This window comes from Melopsittacus undulatus, chromosome 13 (genome assembly GCF_012275295.1).
Source record: "Melopsittacus undulatus isolate bMelUnd1 chromosome 13, bMelUnd1.mat.Z, whole genome shotgun sequence".
In the NCBI taxonomy this organism is placed as follows: Eukaryota; Metazoa; Chordata; class Aves; order Psittaciformes; family Psittaculidae; genus Melopsittacus; species Melopsittacus undulatus.
In genome coordinates, this window is record NC_047539.1 from 4,890,899 (window position 1) to 4,910,168 (window position 19,270).

General features: G+C 44.8%; 2 protein-coding genes across 2 annotated transcripts in view; one reads left to right on the forward strand and one right to left on the reverse strand.

Annotated features, from left to right (window-relative positions):
- Nucleotides 1-1,063: 1,063 nt before the first annotated feature.
- Nucleotides 1,064-13,520, reverse strand: EIF4H (eukaryotic translation initiation factor 4H). Its single transcript, XM_005154346.3, has 7 exons — nucleotides 13,393-13,520; nucleotides 7,067-7,248; nucleotides 6,021-6,085; nucleotides 5,812-5,911; nucleotides 5,091-5,156; nucleotides 3,072-3,230; nucleotides 1,064-2,949 (listed from the first exon to the last, which is right to left on the reverse strand). Exons 1-7 carry the CDS (start codon nucleotides 13,449-13,451, stop codon nucleotides 2,813-2,815), a joined length of 768 nt encoding a protein of 255 aa, XP_005154403.1. The 5' UTR covers nucleotides 13,452-13,520; the 3' UTR covers nucleotides 1,064-2,812.
- Nucleotides 13,521-14,311: 791 nt separating this feature from the next.
- MYBBP1A (MYB binding protein 1a) overlaps nucleotides 14,312-19,270 on the forward strand; it is a 56,799-nt gene continuing 51,840 nt past the window's right edge. The window contains exons 1-8 of the mRNA XM_034069025.1: nucleotides 14,312-14,527; nucleotides 14,719-14,814; nucleotides 15,651-15,734; nucleotides 16,106-16,180; nucleotides 16,603-16,710; nucleotides 17,159-17,349; nucleotides 17,617-17,784; nucleotides 19,150-19,267. Of these exons, the coding sequence (XP_033924916.1) occupies nucleotides 14,357-14,527; nucleotides 14,719-14,814; nucleotides 15,651-15,734; nucleotides 16,106-16,180; nucleotides 16,603-16,710; nucleotides 17,159-17,349; nucleotides 17,617-17,784; nucleotides 19,150-19,267 (1,011 nt within the window). The 5' untranslated portion in view covers nucleotides 14,312-14,356. The remainder of the gene's footprint in view (nucleotides 14,528-14,718; nucleotides 14,815-15,650; nucleotides 15,735-16,105; nucleotides 16,181-16,602; nucleotides 16,711-17,158; nucleotides 17,350-17,616; nucleotides 17,785-19,149; nucleotides 19,268-19,270) is intronic.

A 19,270-nucleotide genomic window follows, 5' to 3' on the forward strand; every position in this document is an offset into this window, starting at 1 on the left:
GAGGACTGCAGATATAAGGTATTAAATGGTACTGGGATGATGCTACACTTGGAAACCCTTGACCAACCAGATACTAGCAGGTACAGAAAGCAACATACAGAACTAAGATGAGCCATTTTCCATCTCTCTACCTTTCTCACAAGTCAGTGTTACTTTCCTCCATGCAGTGAGGAAATCATTGCTTCTACCACCCAAAGGCCTGAAACACCAGCTCTGAGCAAGCTTTATGTGGCAGCTAAGGACACCACCTCCAACAGCTAGCCCTGCTCTTACTCCAACACTCAGGGTGCTGCTCCTGTAGGCCAGCCAGGCACTAGTACACATGCTGTGCTGCTGCAGCAAGTACCTCCAGAGCAGGAGCTGGACTCTCTGCTCAAGCTGCCCTAACAGCAGGTCTAAAGAGTGACCAAGTAGCCAGAAGGCAGGAACGCTTCCCATGCTTTCATGCTATGGAAAGCAGTAAAAGCAGCAGGGAGGTCAGAGCTCATTTCCTCAATAAAACCATGGCTTCCCCTCTCAGCATACCCTGCAGCATGCCTACACTTCACAGGCACAGGGCAACAGCCTCCTCAACAGTTACAGCTAGTGCAAAACGGGTCAGCTGGAAAAGCTGTGAGAAACTGGGCAAGGCAACAGCAATCTGTTTGCTTTCCTCTTACCACAAAGACTCCACATGAGACTGATCCCTGTTCACATTAGGTGGACACAGCTTCTGCCCTCTGTTCAGCAGGGGATGATCCTGGCCTGAGGGCAGCAGAACTCAGCTTCTAGGAAATGAGGAACATGAGGAACTACACAGCCTGCAACTGCAACACTTCAAATACAGCTGAGGGCACAGGAGAAAGAACTTGGGCTTGCTTCCACTCCACACTCAACTGTTACTTCACTGTGTCCTGCATGTTCCAGCACTCATTTAGATTAGACTGCCCTCATATTTTGTGCAAGAATGGCTCTGGGACTGCTTCCCCCGAAAAATTTAAGGAAATTTCCACCTTAACACAATGTTTGAAAACTGAGAGGGGGAAACATGCTATGGGAGACTCAAATAAAGACCAATGTTAAATATTACTTAATGTTTTTCTTTTATTTAAAAGATCATTCACAAAATACCATATCCATAAATTTATTTTGTTATGAAGCAGAATGTGTTAAATGTTCGGAATTCTTTTCCTTTTTTTTCCTTTTCCTTTGTTTTTACATTTAAAAGTCAAGTGTCTTGACTAGAGGTGAGGTTTTTTATATGGGAATTTGCTCTTAAAATCTTTTCCACATTGAAGATGTAAATAGATCAATTATCGGTTTGGAATACAACCACACAAATGCATGTCTGTCTTAAATTAAGTAGTAGTGTTAGACAAATGGTTCTTATCTCAGAAGCAGATTAAGTGACAGGCAGAAGGAAGGAAAGAGTAGTTCTGTAAATTGCTGGGACTCTGACATTAAAGGTAGCTTTAGGGAAGAAATTCACTACTAGCAGTGATGCTGGTAGCAAAGCAGCCATGATTCCAAACTCCTCTTGACAGCACTCCAGAGTGCTGGCTGCTTCATCCAAAAGCTGTCAGCACTAACACTAGGGGCCCAAGTTTTTCCCTCATGCATTGGCCATATGCACACTTCCATGTGTAGAGAGCCAGGTTTTGTTTTGGAACATTAATGATCCCTCTCCTTTTGCTCCAGCCTCACCTCCCTCCTCCCACACAATACCCACAAGAAACATTTCAAGTGAAGAGAGATGCAGCACTTAGAGATGCTTTTTACCCAAACTTCTATGTGAAGAGAATCTACAGCAGAACGATTTCTAATCTGCCCATTTTCAAGGTATTCTGAAAGCAGAGGTCTTAAAACTGTACACCACTGGGCAAAGAAATACAGGAGGTGTGGGGGGGTTACATACTGCATGGCAAAGTATACACTCCTTAAACAAAATAAAAAAGTCCATTTTATTTGTAGAAACTTCATTTAAAAATTTACCAAACATGTAAAAGCCCAAAAAAAGATAAAAGAAAGTAAGCAGAAAGAGCCAGCGAGCAGTTGTGCTCCAACAGGCACATCCTTGCAGTGCTAACCTTGAGCAGAGGTGTAGTACCATACCATTTTGAAGCCAACAGCCAGCCACCAGCAGCAAGAGTCTGCTGGCAGCCATACTAACTCCACCACCTATTCACCAGGCTTTTTTTCAGCCAAGGCATTGACTAAATTGATACCTCCTGGTAACCTGTGTGAAAGGGCAGCTCTTCTCCCTTAGTTTTATAAGGGGCTCTGCTGTATACTAGCTGACAAAAATGGTATTTTACTACTTGGTTAGAACTGTAAATTTCTCTGTTCGACTCATCTGGACTCTCCAGTTTTCCTCTTCAGAGCCACAGCAATACAGAACAAGACATGCAGGTCAGAAGAGGAGCACTGAGGGAGTAAAAGGAAACAATACAGGGAAATAACTAAGTCTAACCTGTGCTTCTAAAGTAAAACAAACCCAGAAAGGAAGAAGTGAAGCAGCACCTTTGTCCAGAGACCTCCACACTTGTGGAAGCAGCTACACTGCCTTATCTACTGGCAACTGTGCTGCTTGGAAGGAAACAGAAGAGGGAAACTCAGCACAAAGCAGGCACTAGATACAGCAAAGCCAAGAACGTACTAAAAACCACTTGTTAACAGCTGACATGCATTCACAAGCTCTGTGTTTTCGGTTTCAAAGAGGACAAATACCAGATGGCAGGAATGGTAAACTGCAGGGTTGACATTCCAGCAGAGCTAGTCACTCTGTACTGTCTTGCTTTTTCTCCCGCCTCCCCATTCCCTCTCAACCCCAAATTCAGTCGTGCTCTTTTACTACTTCCTCTCGGGGCTTGGCTCCACCGAAGATAGCAGAGTTTGGGTTGGCTACTTGATTGAGGGGAGTAGCAACTGTTCGAGGTTTGAGCTGAAGTCGGGGTCGCTGTGCTCTTTCCTCTGAAAGAAAAAATAAGGAGGTTTGACTGCAGGCCTGTCAAGGGCAGTAGCTCTAACCTGACAAAGAAAGCAGGAGTCTGCTTTGTGAAGGAAGACTGAATTTCAGAAGATGAAGAGTTTACCTTCTGTTGGCTCTCTGAAGTCCATGGAAGATCCACGAAGGGGAGGCCCATCTCTGAAGCGACCAGTGCCACCACTTCCCATTAAAGCACCTGGTGGTCGCCGGTCTCCAGGGCGGGTTCCTCTACCCCGGCCTCCCAAGAAGTCATCATCTTTGAATCCTGAAGACGGAAGACAGTGAATTTAAAGAGTGTATTTTGTAGTGCTTTTAATCTAGATTTTTAACTGGATGACTGGAAAACCTTGCAAGTCACTGCTGTCAGTCCAAGAGGATGCACTAAGAGCCTTTGTCTGTAGACAGATTGCTTCAGAGATCACCAACATGTTCTAGAAGAGTCACACAGATTCCATTTGAAACCAAGTATATACTATGCCAAGTTTAGAAACTGCTTTATCCTCCTAGAGGCTTATTGGAATGTTGGAGAGTGGGTCACCAAGTGAGCTTAAAATATGAGCTTCAGCTGCAAACTCAGATTGTTAACACCCATAGCTGAACTGAGACAACACTGGCAGTACTCGTACTTCTGTAGCCAAATCACCCACTGGCTACAGCCTTGGCATGAAACCTGCAGGAGCAGAGGAAATGGGTAAACAGCTGAGTAGTGAAATATAAAGTCTTTCTAAAACAGAGCCTTTGAAAAACAGAGCAAAACCCCAAGGCTTTTTAATTGAACTATGAACAGACCAGGCATTTACCAAAGAGCTGAAAAAAATATTATCAAAACCAATTCAGACTTTAGATATGAAACTGGCTGTATTTCTTCAGTTTATGTACCAAAAAAATCAAGAGCTGCCTGTCACTGACCAGAGTTCCAGTCTGTACCAATGACTACTCTAAAGCATCTCTCCAAGCTCCCATCATCTGCATTGAGTAGGAGGAGGATACTTCAGCACACCTACAAGGGATATACTCTGTTTTTCAGAAGCCATCTGGAAGAGGACGTTGTTTTGTTTTGTTCTCATCTGAGATTTTCTTTTCCACTTTGGTATTCGGCAGAGTTGCAGAACTGTCCCTTACTTACTTCAGTGGCAAAGAACCATGTTTAAAGACTTGATCCAGAGCAAGGCTGTACAACCTGAGAAGAAAAGCTTCTGTAGCAACAAAAACTTGAGTGCTAAACTTTTGAATCACCAATCACTCAGCCAGCATCTAACAAGCTGAAATGCATCCACATTTTGAAGAAGCTGCCAAAGCTCTGACACTGGAATGCTTAGCTACAAAGGCAGGTTAAGCACAATGCTGCAGCAAGCTTCCTCTCTCCAGCACCATGCTTCAGCTTCATGCTAGTGGCAAGGGCACACTTTGTTACCACTCCTACTTCGTCCATTCCACTCATGCAGAGATCAGACATTGCAAAGTTGCACTTGCCAGCATCTCCCCATCAGAAAATGGACCAAACCCATGATTTCAGAGGACAAAAGCAATTGTGTTGATGTCACCCTGGATTCTAACAGCTGACTGGAAGTCAAAAGGAAACTCAATGGCTCCATCACTACCTTCCACTCAGCAAGCTCAGTTATGTGTTGCAACTTGCCTTATTGCAACAGGTCTAAAAGTTTAGGAACATTTTGCATTTAGAAGTGCTTTGGAACACTAACACATCTTTGGAGAAGTCAGTTACTTCAGGGATACACATATAATGATGTCACATTGCCTAAAGAAGTGAAAGCCTCTGCTCAGAAAGAATACAATATCAGCTTTTACACATGATCTGTTTCTGCTACTATTCAGGTATGTACTTGTCCACATGTTTGAGAAATGCTTAAAACCTGGACAGCATAAGCTATACCTGAATATTCTGTCATTTAGGATTGTTTCATAAAATTCACAGTCAAGACTCTTTCGTCTCTATAAGGCAATGGATGATTCCCCCTAAAGAATCCCACTGCAGCTGTAGGCCAAGGTTGGCCTAAAGTAGATTCAATCGAAACAGTAATGGGGACAAACGTATCTGACATAAAAATGAAAACATTTCTGTGCCTTTTAGGCTGCCTATCTTTATAAGTGTTAATACTGATACCAGAATTGAAGTCATCTCTGGAATCCCATCCACCTCCTCTGGATTCTCGGGAACCTCCTCCCATTCCTAGGAAAAAAGCCACAATTGTGTTCAGGTCTGAAGCTGTGGGAAAGGCTGATCAAGGGGATACCAAACGAAAGTTTCAGTCCTTCAATATCCAAAGTCATGCTGCTGGAAAATCCTTTCATTTTGGTACTACCAAGTTCCAACACAGGAACAAAAGATTGGTTTAAGTTAACCAAGAACAAGTGGTCAGGAAAGTTTCTCTAATCCACAATTAATACAAATCTTTAGTGAGCCTAGTTCAACTAAGCTTCAACTACAGCAAAGCCTTGTTTTACACTGGAACAGGATAGTCCAAAGCAAGTATTTACTTGTGCTTACTTTGCTTACCCACTTTTCTTGCATCATAATAAAATAGTAGCAGACCAGACTATTGGGCTTACGATTGTCCTCTGCAAGACACTGCATCACCAGGGGTATTGGTCTCACTTCCTGGGATAGGAGTGACAACATACTCAGCTTTTGGACACAAAGCACATCTATAGTCCAGACATCTCAGGCATGGCAGCAGCTAGGTTAGAAACATGTATATACATATAAAAATTCCTCTTTCCTGTATCATATCCATGTTTATTAGCCTGTCTTGTCTTAGCATTCGTTAGCACCAGACATCATAACTACAACCATTTAAGAAGCTATTTAGAAAACCAGAAGTCACCTCTGTCATCAGGTCCACCACCTTTTCTGAAGCCAAAGCCACCTTTATCCTGTTTTCTGCCTTCTGCTATGTCCACTCGGAGGGATCGGTCACCCAAAAGCTGTTAAATAAAAGGGAGAATGTCTTCAGAATGTATCATATGGGCTACCAAGGAGTTTGAGAGTTGTGCTTATCTTTTTATTTCACAAATTAATAGTAAGCATACTTACTGCACCATCATACGTAAGAGCTTCCTTAAGTGACTCCACCTCATCGAACTCTACGTAACAAAATCCTGTAAGAAGGACCTCACGAGTTAATACCAGCACTTTAAAAAGCCTTTGTAAGAAACTACTCTCCCTGTACATCTGCTAACAGCCTCTCAAGCATGAGCTAAGATATGGTCAGTGCAAGATGTACACAACTCTGAAACTAAACATCACTAATGACGGAAGCATTTACCTGTGCCTATTAATGACAAGTCCCAGAAGAGAACTCTGTACGGGTGCTGCACAATGCCAAGAGCCTGATTAATTCCCTCTGCCACAGGGTTCTCACTACAGATGATTTAATCTATGCCTATTAGACAGTTATTTAACTGAATATTGACATTTGGTTACCAGTATTTTTAAACAAGAAGCTGAAGTACCTGCTTGACCAGCAGGCTGATTTTGTGTCATCACATCATTTATTGAATTTCTCCCTTTAGTAATATCCTGTTCTCTGTATTAAGGTTCCCTCCCCCTCTCCCCCCCCCCCCCCCCCCAGTAACTTACAAATATATTCCCTTTCCACTGGCCAATTCCAAAAGAAATCACATTTGCATCCTCTAAAAAGCTGTATCTACTTGTTTTTTCTCCACGTCTACTAAAAAAAGACAGAAGCAATGGGACTCTTCTGAGCTAAAGAAAGATTGTGTAAGTACTCAGCACTTAAGGTCATGGATCTTAAGTGGGTCAGACACTTCAGCTTTGTTAGAATTCATGCAAGACAAGCAAGGTTTGAGAAAGCCCTTTTACGGTAGGGCAAATATTGACCTGGCACTTGGTTAGTCTGTATCTGAAGATGATAGAAGCAACAGTGAATCTCATTCAAATGAGATATTTAACTGTTAATGAATGAGAAACTTGCATAAGTCAATATAAAGAACAAACACAGATCAACAAACTAACCACACTTTAGAGTAAACTGAAGCTCTCAATTAAAGTGACTTTGGAAGTCCCTCATTTCCCCTACCAGCTAGCCATCCACAACCAATTCACCTCTGAACACTCACCTTTAAATTTGTCTGTTTCCTTGTCTCTGACTAGTCGTACACTCCTTATGCTGAGATCCTTGAAGATGGCATCTATGTCTCCTTGAACAGTGTTGAAGGGTAGGTTTCCCACATATGCTGTGAAAGGGGGTTCTGTCGGCAGCTCCTTCTGTTTGCGGGAACCAAGGCCACCACCACGAGACCTGTTAATAAAATCAGTGTCTCTGGAACCTGGCTCCCAACACAGCCAGTAATACAGCACACAGCACTGCTCAGGTGCTGTTGGAAGTGATTCTTCTACAGCTTTGGTTAGTTTTTCTATCCTTTTTGCCTCTACCTGACACCTCCACTACTGGCCTACTGCTTTCTTGCATTATCTGATGCAGTATTTCAGTGGAAGAACAAATGAACAACGTATTTAAATACACTGCTGGTGAACTCAAAACAAAATGGTGAATGAGCTTCTTTCTTATAGAATAGTTAGGGTTGCAAAGTTCCTTAAGATCATCTAGTTCCAACCCCCCTGCCACGGGTTGGGAACCTCACCCTAGGCCATGTTGCCCAAGGCTCTGTCCAACCTGGCCTTGAATCATCCCATAATCCATTAAGAAAAGCAATGTAAGTTTCTTCCTACTGTCCCCTACTCAAACCCATTACTTCTTAAAAAGAGAAGAAAAAACCCTACATCCTAGACTAGATTTTAATTATCATTTCTAGCAGCAAAGAAATGCTTGCATGGCACAGGCTTGTCAGCTTACGTGAAATTAAGCTGGATGCAATGGTTCAAATAGTATATTAGCAACATCCACTCCACAATTATCTAAATTATTTCATCAGCATTTGGTTAACAGAATCATCTTCTCCTAATTCTGAAGTTACTGCCATAACTGTCAGGTATCTGGACTGGAATACATTGAATTGGACACATACTAAAAAACTTGGTTGACCAGGTGTTCTAGGACAGCGAAACTGCTACCAGTGCTTTTTGCATGTTTTGCTTCTTCCTGAATTACAGACCGAGGTAATTGGGTTCATAGAATCATAGAACAGTTTGGGCTGGAAGGGACCTTCAAAGGTCATCTAGTCCAACCCCCCTGCAAGGAGCAGGAAGATCTTCAAATGGGTCAGGTTTCCCAGAATCACATTCAGCCTGGCCTTCAATGCCTTCAGGGATGGGCATCCACTGTCTCTACAGGCAACCTGCTGTCTGGAAAACATAGATTGTCTTTTCCTGTCTTTTTCCTCAGTTTCAGTTAAGGCTATTGGCATTGGTTGCTGAGGAACTAGACTGTAGCAGCTACATTCTTTATTAATACAAGGTGTGTAACTTTCCTGTAGAGCCTCATTTTCCAAAGCTTTCTTTGATCTCCTTTACAGAGAAAAGGATTTGTACTGTGAGCACAAGGCCATCTTAAGTTACACCTCCTGGACTTCCAGAGTATAGGAACAGGTCACTGGTTCCAAGACCAGTTGCCCACCTGAGCAATCTTTGACTTCTACCCGAGTCACTGCTACCCTGCCCCTGTTCTCTTCAGTGCCTTACCTTTACTGGGTTTTCTTCATATCTGTTCCCTTTCCTAGAGACTCACTGTGCCTTTAAAAGCACAGTAGACCATAAACTGTACCAAACCAGGATTTGCTAGTGTGACACGGACTAATTAGATTTCTGCGGAGTCCTACCTAAAATACAGAAGGTCAAACAGCTATTATTTCATAGAATCATAGAATGGTTTGGGTTGGAAAGGGACTTAAGAACATCCAGCTCCAAACCCCCTGCCATGGGCAGGGACACCTCCCACCAAGTCACCAAGACTCCTCTCCACCTGGCCTTGAACACTGCTAGGGATGGGGCAGCCACAGCTTCTGTGGGCAATCCTGTGCCAGCACCTCAGCACCCTCACAGTAAAGAACTTCTGCCTTATATCCAACCTGAACTTCCCCTGTTTACTTTTGAACCCATCAGCCATTGTCCTATCGCTACAGTCCCTAATGAAAAGACCTTCTCCAGTACCCTTGCAGACCCCCTTCACATGTTGGAAGGCTGCTCTGAGGTCTCCACGCAGGCAGAATATCCACTGGGCAAGCAATGTACCTTTTTTCATTCCAGAATAAACATTTTATTACTAATAAATCAGCTAATGGAGAGATCTTGAAGATTCCTTAACTCTTCCGAGGTAAGCCTGTCATATGTGCCTTTTTATGGTAGCAGCTCCAAGGCAGGAGCCATTTGTCACCAACACCATCAGCATGCTGCTAAATGTATCTGAATCACAACCTACACATCTTTAATTAGTGTCCACCCAGGTTCGTATTTTAGCATTTTTGACAATGCTCCTCATCTGCCTTTGTCTCATTAACAAGTCGGAGTCAAAAACATACTGGCAAACTAAAGCTGCTATAGTTGAGTGTTCTGTGTGTACAGTAGAATTAACTTTCGTCACAAGAACAAGGTTTAAGGAGGAGCTCCAAGAAAGCAGAGTTGCTCTTCTAAAGAACGCCATAATATGTAGAATTTCTGTATGGCCTCACAAACAGCTATTAAGATAGCATACATCTACTTTTCAGCCAAAAATAAATTCATTTTTATGTTCTATAGGAATATTAGAATTATTGCAGCTAAATTTAAAAGGAGCATTCCCTCCTTCTACACATTCTCACCATGGTCCTTGAACTGCCAGTCATCTTGTTCAGTGAGCTGATTTGCCTACAAACTCACTCTAAAGTTGAATTCTCAGCCAGATCAACAAGGTGATCTGGACAGCTGCAAAGAGCACTGGTGCCAGCATGGAAGGAGAACAAAAGCAGAAGCTCAAAACTCCAACTTTCAACAGCAACCTCCACTCAGATCAATTTGAGCTGCTGCTGAAACCACACCCTCAAGTTAGCAATCCCCAAAAGAATTTTTGGTGCTATAGACAAATCTTATTTCTACCATAGCACACCAGAACTCTGGGGTGCCTGTGTGGAAATCCATGCACTGTTGTGCAATCCCTCCTGATGTTAGGTCAGAAAATGAAGCATTCTTATTGAGTATGATAATTAAGGTTATAAAATATATCACTAAATACCTGGTATTTTAGTCTCCATTTGAAGAACACGAATGAACTGTCAATAACTAGGTTCCAAACAGAATGCAGGTACAGCAAAACAAAAAGAAGCTGTTTCTATGCTTCCCTGCATTTTTTTCAACACTGAAACAGTGAAATAATAAGGCTGACTTTAGTAACCAAACAATGAGACTGAAAGATGCTCTCATTTGTAGCAAAATAGGATAAAAGTCAACTATAATTAAAACCATGCCTGAACTAAGTGAACTAGGGTCACACTAAAGTGTTAAATGAATATCTGCATTTCCCACTCAGTGTAACTTCTGCTCAGATACAATCAGGTAACAATTATGTCATCTTAATGTGGGAATCTGAAAGACAACTATTTGCTTTCTTTTTCCAGGAAACCAAAACAAAGCTGAAAAGAAAAGCTTGCTTCCAACAAATTCAGAAGCAAATATCCCTACAATTACACTTACTTATTCATGGACTGACTCAATAACATTGTAAGGCCATACTGCGTAGAAAGAACAACTAAGCCATCATTTTGAAGCTACTCTTTTAGACAGTTCAGTTATTCTCTCCAGAAAACATCATCTCTCAAAGATTTTAAACAAATGGATATTTTGAAAGCTAGTATTTTGAGTTTAAAGCATTTCACTAAGGATCAAACCAATAGCTCAGTATTTATCTTTCTGCACAGTACGGAGACAACAGTCTGTCTGGATTCCAATGGTAGTTGCTTTACCAGAGACAGCATAAGGCTCAGCAGAACGCAAGTTTCATTGAGCACCAGATGTCTTTAACAAAAAGCTTACCCAAGCCTAAAAATGATGGGACATTTATTAACACTGAATGGGTAAGACACAGAATTCAAAACACCAGAAGGATAGAGACTAGCTCTCTAGTTTCACTTACTTGTACAGTACTTCAGCAGATGAATCTTAGCCTTTAAGTACCGTGCCCATTATTACTAAGCCCAGTGCTTATAGGTATGCCTAACTAAACAGCCTAAGAGCAAGTCAGGAGAGATAAATACTCAGTTTCCTTCAACCTGGAGAAGCTGTACAGATGGTCAGAGCTTCAACTAGGCCTCAGAGCACTTAGTTACAGTTTTTTCTGTCAAATTTTGGCTCCAAAACACCAAAAAAATGTTTATAGTAACCCTTTTAATGTCAGCAGCATGTACTTCATCTGGAAGTTCTGCATATCACAGTACTATGTTTCAGCTCTTATTCAGTGCATTACCAGACATCTCAAGTGTAGCAAAACCACCTCTCATCACACCACAGTCATATTCTGTTGGTCTTCTACCATGATGTTGAAGAGTATGAAAAAGAGATAGATATCTTACATATGTCAGAACTGTTTTCTGTCACACTTAAAACCTATGCTCTGTACAGACCAAAGGCTATGCAAAACACAACTTCCACAAAAACTATTATCTCTCAAATGAGTTTATGATATTCTTTCAGTCCTAAAGCGGCTGAAATTGAGTAGGAGTCACTAAGCTAACATGGGATTCTTTAATCAGAACCTTCCAAGAAGGAAGGTCATGCTGTCATTATGTTACACATATTATGGGACTTCATACAATGCATAGAGACCTGTTAAGGTCTGAAATCATGAATTAGCTGTTAGTAACTTATTAGTAATAATAATTAGATGCAAGTACAAGTTACTCTAATATTAGTAACATCCGAGGCTTAAAACTACTGCTAATTCAGAACAAGCAAATTTTCTGATCTGCAAAGGTATCCAATACTCAGCAGGATGCCTTTAGTTCACCAAAACAAGGCATCCACATCTTGCCTGAGAGCAAGTTTAAGAACTCTATTAAAAAAATCTGAATATGAAAGTAACATTTTAGCATTAATTTTATTACTTCATAGAATGTGCCTACATTGACTAGGCTAGACTGCATAGTAATAGCTGAATTTATTATGAGTGTCAAGGCTACTTTGTTACAGAATTTTAAAAATACAGAATTTAAGTGAGTACATCATCTGTTTGCTCTGGGTCATCCTTTCTTTAGACACAAACAGTACCTATGCATAAAAACAAGTTTACATAGCTTAAGCATCAAAGTGTTTCTAAAGATTCTAAAGACTAGAAAACTTACTTCTGTTACAACCTGAGCAGTAAACCTCTGTACTGCCTAAACATTTTGAAATGGAATGATTTATTCCTCTAAGAACAGGAAAGAACAAGAAAACTGTGGATGAGGAAAGATATCTTGGATGATTAGAAAATAGCATACTTGCTGAGACTGGCTCACAAGGACAGTTTATTTCATCATTTTATACCTACTGTTTTATTTTAGTACATACTTCATGTGGCACCAACCTTCAAAAAAGTCATTTGTTAATTGCATCTTCATAAGCTGATTTAAAGCAAACTTCGAAATTGCTGGTTATTGTTTCTGTAGCTCCTCCCCCACACCCACTCTCCAGCACAAAAAGAAAAAACCCAAACAAAAAAACAACCCAGAGAAGAGACAAGCCCTATTCATTCTTAGGGCCCGTGTATTTGGAGTCGGCACCCGGAGCCCTGCATAACACGGCTCACAGTCCTCCCGGCCGGAGGCACCATAAAGCCCTCCCATTTCCTCTCGCTGCAGACACAACGCTGCCCGCTCTCGGGTCTCCACCGCTGCAGCTCCCCCCGCCGAAGAGCACTTCGCCGAGGGGAGCTCGCATGCCAGAACAGAGACCTCTCTCCCCACTCCAGCCCTTCACGGGAAGCTCTCTCTTCCCATCTCCCCCTCTGTCCCTGCACCAGCTCCTCACGGCCTACCTTGGCTCTGGCCCAGCGCTCCCTAAATCCCCTCCCTGCACTCGCCTCCGGGCCGGCGGGAACACAGCGACACCTTCCTCCCTGCGCTTCCACGCCGCCAGGCCCTAAACCTTGCGGCACTGTCCCCACGGAGCCCGGTGACGGCCGCTCCCCCCCTCCCGGGACAGCAAACCCTTCTCGCTTCACAAAGCGGGCCCGCCAAGGCCGTAGGCAAACACGACCCCAAGAAGGGAAGCCAGCGGGGCGAGACAGGCCCGAAAGGTTCAGCGAGGCAGCGTCCCCCGATCCCTTCTCTCCACCCACCGCCCCGCCGTGCCCGCCCGCCATCTCCATGGGGAGCAGAGCGGGGCAGGCCAGGCCCTGCACGGCCGCGCCCCCTCCTCGCCCGGCTTGGGGGGGCGCCACTCCCTCCTTCCCTCCCCGCTCTCGGGGACAGCCCTCGGCGCTCCCCAGCGGCCCATGCCCCGTCTCCGCCGGCGGCTCCGCCGGCAGCTCCGCGCTCACCCCCGGCCGCCGCCGAAGCAGGTGTAGGCCCGATCGTCGTAAGGATCAAAATCCGCCATCGCCACCTCAGCCTCCTCCCCGTGCGAGCGTGACAGGACGGCGCCCGCAGGACCCCGCGCAGCTTATATACGGCGGGGCCCGAGCCAGGGCTGCCCCTCGCGGTGCCTGTCTCTGGCACTCCGCCCCGCCGGGGCTGTCCGCGTTACCGCCTGTCGGGAAGCCCTGCCACCGCGGCCGGTGCTCGTCGGTTCTCCGCCTGCTTTGCTGGGGATGCTCCCCGGATGTGTTGGGACCAGCCCCGGCCTTTTGTTGGTCGCTGGCCTCCCGTATGTCCCAGATCGCCCTGCAGGTGCTGTGAGTAGGACACAAGGCAGAGCGGATCGTGCTCCGGGCGCTACGCTTGTTACCTACCCCCCTGCGGCCGGTGTGAGACCGGCGTCCGGAAGGAGTGCAGCAAACATGCACATTTTTCACGTGGCGGTGGAGAATAGCTCTGTATTTTATTGTAAATAAAGACCGAAAACATCTTCGTGTCCCTGATCACGTACCCTTAGCGTGGTTTGTTTCCTACCCCGTTTGTAACAAACACACGTCGGGATGCTCGTACAACCAGCGCTGCCGCTGACCACGCACCGTCCTCTTACAGACGGGCGGACGGAGCAACCCGCTCACCCCGTAGCTCTCTTCCCCTGCCCAGTCCCGCTTCCTCGCGGAGGGAGGATCCAAACCTCCCCCGAGAGCTGCAAACCAGGGCGCGGGGAAGGGAAGGAAGCCATTGGGGTAGGATGAACAAGGCTTGGAGAAGGGCCGGGCTGGGAGACCGGGAGCAGAACATGGCGCTGAGAGAGCACGGGGCGCTGCAGGGATGCTGAGCCCCGTCTGACGAGCGCGTCTCCGCTCCGGTGCCCCGGAAGAGGCGGAGCGGGGAGAGGACGGCAGCGGCCCCACGTGCTGCAGCGGAGGCATGGCGGAGCTGGAGGGGCTGGGAGCTGGCGGCGTGGGCACCGACCCCCGCCGGGTGCTGCGGCAGGGCCGAGCCTTCCTCGACTTCTTCTGGGACATCGCGAAGCCGGAGCAGGAGGTGCGGCTGGCGGCGACCGAGAGCCTCCTGCGGCACCTGCGGGAGGGCAGGAAGGTGAGCGGGGAGCCGGGGCCGGGCGGAGGGGCTGCAGGTACCGACGGACACCGACGGACACCGACGGACACCGACGGACACCGACGGACACCGACTCGTCCCTCCGCTGACGCTGGGCACCGCTCTGTCCGGGCAGAGGAGGAGCGGGCCCCGCAGCCTCGCAGGGCTCCGGAGCTGGGTCTCTCTTGCAGGATGATGAGCTGAAGTACACCCTAAAGCGGCTGGTGGAAGGACTGGGAGCCACCCGCGAGGCTGCTCGCCCTGGGTTCAGCTTGGCCCTGGCGCAGGTCAGTGTTTCCTAGAGCGGAGCAGAGCGCTCTCCGGCCCCATCAGTTCCTGGGTGCCCGCTTTGGTGTGTGCAGGGAGGCTGGAGGGCTCCCCTCTGGCAGCGCCTGCATGCAGACGGCAGGGAAGGCTCTTGCCTTCTCGTATATAAAACCTGTGTGGTTTTCAGTGGTGCTAGTCCGTTTTGGAAACAATGCACTTCAAAAGGTATAAGCTATACCAATATCACGCTCGTGTTGCAGCGTTCTGGGCTGCTTTAAGAACCATCCTTCATTTGCAAATGTCGACCAGGTTTTCAAGGATGCTGCATTTAGACTTGTTATGATTTAAAATTGCCTTGCTCCTGGTATGGGGCTGTTTATGTGAGAGATGTGGAAAGGCAGCCCTTTAACACGCACTTCAGAGTTTTGTTTTTCTCCATGCTGGTTGAGTCTGTAACATAGCAAAGAGCCTCAGTGGTTGGGATCACCTCATCTCCCCTAAGAAGTTGATAATGGAGAAGAGCCTGTGCTCTTCCCACTTAGAGTAAGGCCTTGTTCTTGCTATAAAGTTTCATTGCTTCTCATACAGGGTGATGCAGTTGCAGCAAAATGTTCTCATTATTAATACTGCTGTGTCACATATAGGGAAAAAAAAAGGAGTATCAGCAGGTATATTTATGCCTACACTAGTTCCTATTCTTACACATCTACTAATCTAGTTGTCTGTATTCTGGCCTAATAAAGCAGCACATCTGCGGTTATGCTGCGTAGCTGTTCAGATCTTATTTCAGCTGAACCCAGTCAAACTTTGTGAAATGGAAGATCTGCAAACTGAGCTGTTCCATCCATCTCCTCAGGTTTTACAGGCTTTTGAGGAAATTCCAATTTGCAGTGTCCTGGAACAGATAAAGGAAAGACACAATCTGGAAAAAGTGAAAAAGGTGAGTTGGCTCACAGCAGCATTGGCCAGCGGTTTAAGTTAACCATTCTCTATTTAAAGGCTTGGTGCCTGGATACAGTAGTTTTGGGCCTCTTGCTAAAGACTAAAATGACTAGAATCAAATAATGGGAGTATCTGTGAAAACTGGCAGTTGATGACATTGTCATCTGGCCCTGTTTTAGCTGAGATTTGTCTTTGTGAAAGACAGTCTAGGACAGTTCTTAAACATCGTGCAGGGGGGTGCATTCCAGTGGGTAACCTTCACATAGCAGGGTGTTCCAGCCATCTTGTTTCACTGATTAGAGCTGTAGTTGGACATGAAACTTAACCTCAGTGAAATGAATCTTTAACTGCCTTTTTTTCTCTCTTCAGAAACTTGTGAGAAATGCTGCTTTTGGAAACTTTTTTGGAGTTATGGCTCTGTTTCAATCTGGCCGGCTTGTTAAGGTAGTGTTGCTGTTATGTTGTTTGTCAGTACTGGTTCTAGGGCTGTCTGAAGTGCAAAGAGGACCTAGAGAGAAAGACTGGGCCATTGGCTCTTGATGAGATTGGATTTGAAGCATCGGATTTGGTGAATTCCTTGTGCATTATCCATGGACTTTTTGTGCCTTTTAAATGTCTGTTCCTGACTAGAATGTAGGAACTGTGTCAGCATGGAAGGTTCCTGCCTCTCCTGTGAGGAAGGGATCTGTTGTCCTGTACAGCCATAAAACATCATTTTAGGAAAAGCTGAGTCGCCTTCCAGGAAGCAATTGTGTAGGTTTCTTATTACAAGTAGCTGCAAGGATCTCAAGAGTAGATTATTACCCCAGCCTTCAGCTTAATCTTTGATGCATATCTTCTGGTTTTGGCTTATCTTTCTTTTTCAGGACCAGAATGCTCTGCTGGAGAGCATCCGGCTTCTCCAGCAGCTGGCACATCACCAAGCACACCTCAGAGATCTCCCTCGCAAAACTCTTATTGACATCATGTCTGAGGTACAGCCACAGCGTGTGGTGAAAACATTGGATCCAGTTTTCTCTAAATGTATTGAACACAGTTTACCAGAAAATCTTAACGAAACAAGTAATTATTTTGGGGAAATATAATTAAAATCTAGTATTTCCTCCTCCCTGGGCCATACAGACAGGAGCAGTCAGACAGCAAGAGAAGCAATTGCAGTGGGAGTCAGTTGACCAGGATTGCTCTCTGGTGACAACATATTGTCCTGCCCTACGTGGTTAAGTAGCTGGGGACTGCATAGCACTGGACACGTGCGTTGTTCATTTTTGGTTGTGTCACTGTAAAGACTATTTCTAAAGTTTCCAGACATTGCAAGCTTTTAGTGAAATGCCCTACAATGCAGATATGTTGTTATACTATACAGCAAGTTAGTAAATAGGTCTCAGATGTTTTTCATATGCTCTCTCTTTTGTTCCTGTCTAGGTTCCTGAATCCATGTTTGAGGGGGTCCTGTTTGGCATCTTGCAAAGTGACCTTGCTTCAGCCTTCACATCTCCGGAGAACCTGCACCTTTTGCTTGTGGGCATACAGAAATTCCCTAGTGTTCTGAAGCCTAAAAAGCTGAAGAAGCTGTTTGGCTCACCTACTGTTGTAAATGAGGAAAATATTCCCAGGTAAGTTCTTGAATAATGAGCATTTAATGCAACATTCTTGGTCTCTTGGCTAACTGAGAGAAAAGTGGCTGTCATTCAGATGCCTGCCTGTATTTGCCACTGCAGGTGCTGTGAAGGATTCAGCTCTGTTATGCAGGTCCCTAAATTACAGCCCTGTCCTTTCTCCCAAGAGGCACAGTCTGCATCCTGTGTCCTTCAGCAGAGTGAATTTGACCCTCAACAGTCCCTTCCCAGGCCAGACCTCTTGCATTATTTTCTTTCTTCTAGACTTGTAGAGCTTCTGCAAAGTGCTGCCAAGTCTGAGAAGAAGGACAAGAAATTGCCCAGTGTAGTGTTTGACTTGCTGCAGGTTTCACTGAAGGAAAATGCCTTTGAGCTGTTTTGGGAAGAAGGTGTGGAGAATAGGCTATTGAAGGAAAAATCGGGACCTGTGAGGTTTGTTTTAATGTATTATCCTTCTTTTTCTTGCCGTGGTCTTTCTGCTGCCCTGTGGGACATATGATTTCTCATAAACAATGTGGGAACATTTGCTTTTGGTTGTTTAGGTATTCATGAAAAATTTTACAGGGAGCCTAAATCCTAAGATTCCTTTTAGAATCCTAAGAATTCTAAGATGCTTAGAACCTAAGAATTCCTCTTAGAATACAACAAATTTGAGATTAAATTTAACTAGAACAGCACATAAAGGTGATGTACCTCACTTGGAGCTAAAGGTGTCTTAATAGGTTGCTCCTACAGGACTTGTCAGGGGAACTGTCCTGGCCTTTCCTCTCTAAGAGGCTGGGAGCAAGAGTAATTTGTCTTTGTGTGGTTTAAGGACAGCTCCTGTGTAGGCAAACCCTTGTTCTGAAATTTGTGTCCAGTACTGCTGGACTTGTGCTTTTGTGGACTGAGCTGAATTAAATCCTGGATATGTTTGGATTCTGACGTGGTCTGTGTTATTAAGTAGGATATGGCTGTGTCTGATTGTAACAGTAGCTATTTCAGCTCCTTTTCCAAGTCTAATACGGATCTTAGTAGGATTAAGTTGTCTGTTGGGACTCATGCTGTATAAAATGCTGCAAAATCCAGGATACAAATCTCTGAGCATTTTGGGGACCATAAGTTAGTTTATATCATAGCAAGGTAGCCTGTGGCCTGGTTTAAGTCCTTCTTAGATCAAGAGTTTAGAAGTTGTGCAGGTGCACCTACAAGAAATTTTCTTAACGTATTACATGAGTATCACAGTGAATGTAAACTATTTTCCAAGCCTGAGTAGTTTAAGTCCTGTACATGTCTTGGATAAGTCTGAAAATAGCCTTTGTATGCTCAACAGTATTGCTTTTTTTGGCTGATTTCCTGCAGAAATGAGGCTAATGATGTCCATCTAATGACTCCTGACCTCATTAGGCAATTCTGATCAAATTTCACAGCAAGTTGCTGTCAAAACTAAGTAAGTTACTGTCAAAATCAAGTAGAAGTGTGTAGGCAAAAACTAAAAGTAAGTTTTTACTAGGCTTGTGGAAATTAATATCTGGGGATAAGAGATCCATGAAGTGGATTGAGAAAGGAGCTGCTGGTAAGGACTCATCTGCTTCTAACCAGTGGAGGACCTGCTACAGGGCCAGACTTAGCAGCTGTGCTAGTCAGAAGAAAAGCTTCAGGCAGCAGGATTTTTAAACACAGGATCCATGAGTTCTTGACTTCTGTTTTTCTGCATGCTCAGTGTAGCCTGCCCCACTACTTCTTCCCTGTCTTATCCTTGTGTGTGGCTTTACTGTTGTGCCTCTAACTGAGGGAATCTTCTTTGTTCCCACTCAGTTACATGTGCTACAGGTTGCTGGGCAGTGCTCTGCCATTGCTGTCTCTCGATCAGCTGCAGATGGTTCTCAAAGGGAAGGTGATGCAGCACTATGGAGAACATGTGGTTACGTCCCAGGTA

Coding starts and splice junctions, on each gene's coding strand:
- EIF4H (XM_005154346.3), bottom strand. CDS start 13,451: ATGGCGGATTTTGATCCTTACGACGATCGGGCCTACACCTGCTTCGGC. Junction 6,086..7,066: donor GGAAACAGACAAATTTAAAG/GTGAGTGTTCAG, acceptor TCCTTCTTACAG/GATTTTGTTACGTAGAGTTC. Junction 2,950..3,071: donor CTTCAGAGAGCCAACAGAAG/GTAAACTCTTCA, acceptor TTTTTCTTTCAG/AGGAAAGAGCACAGCGACCC.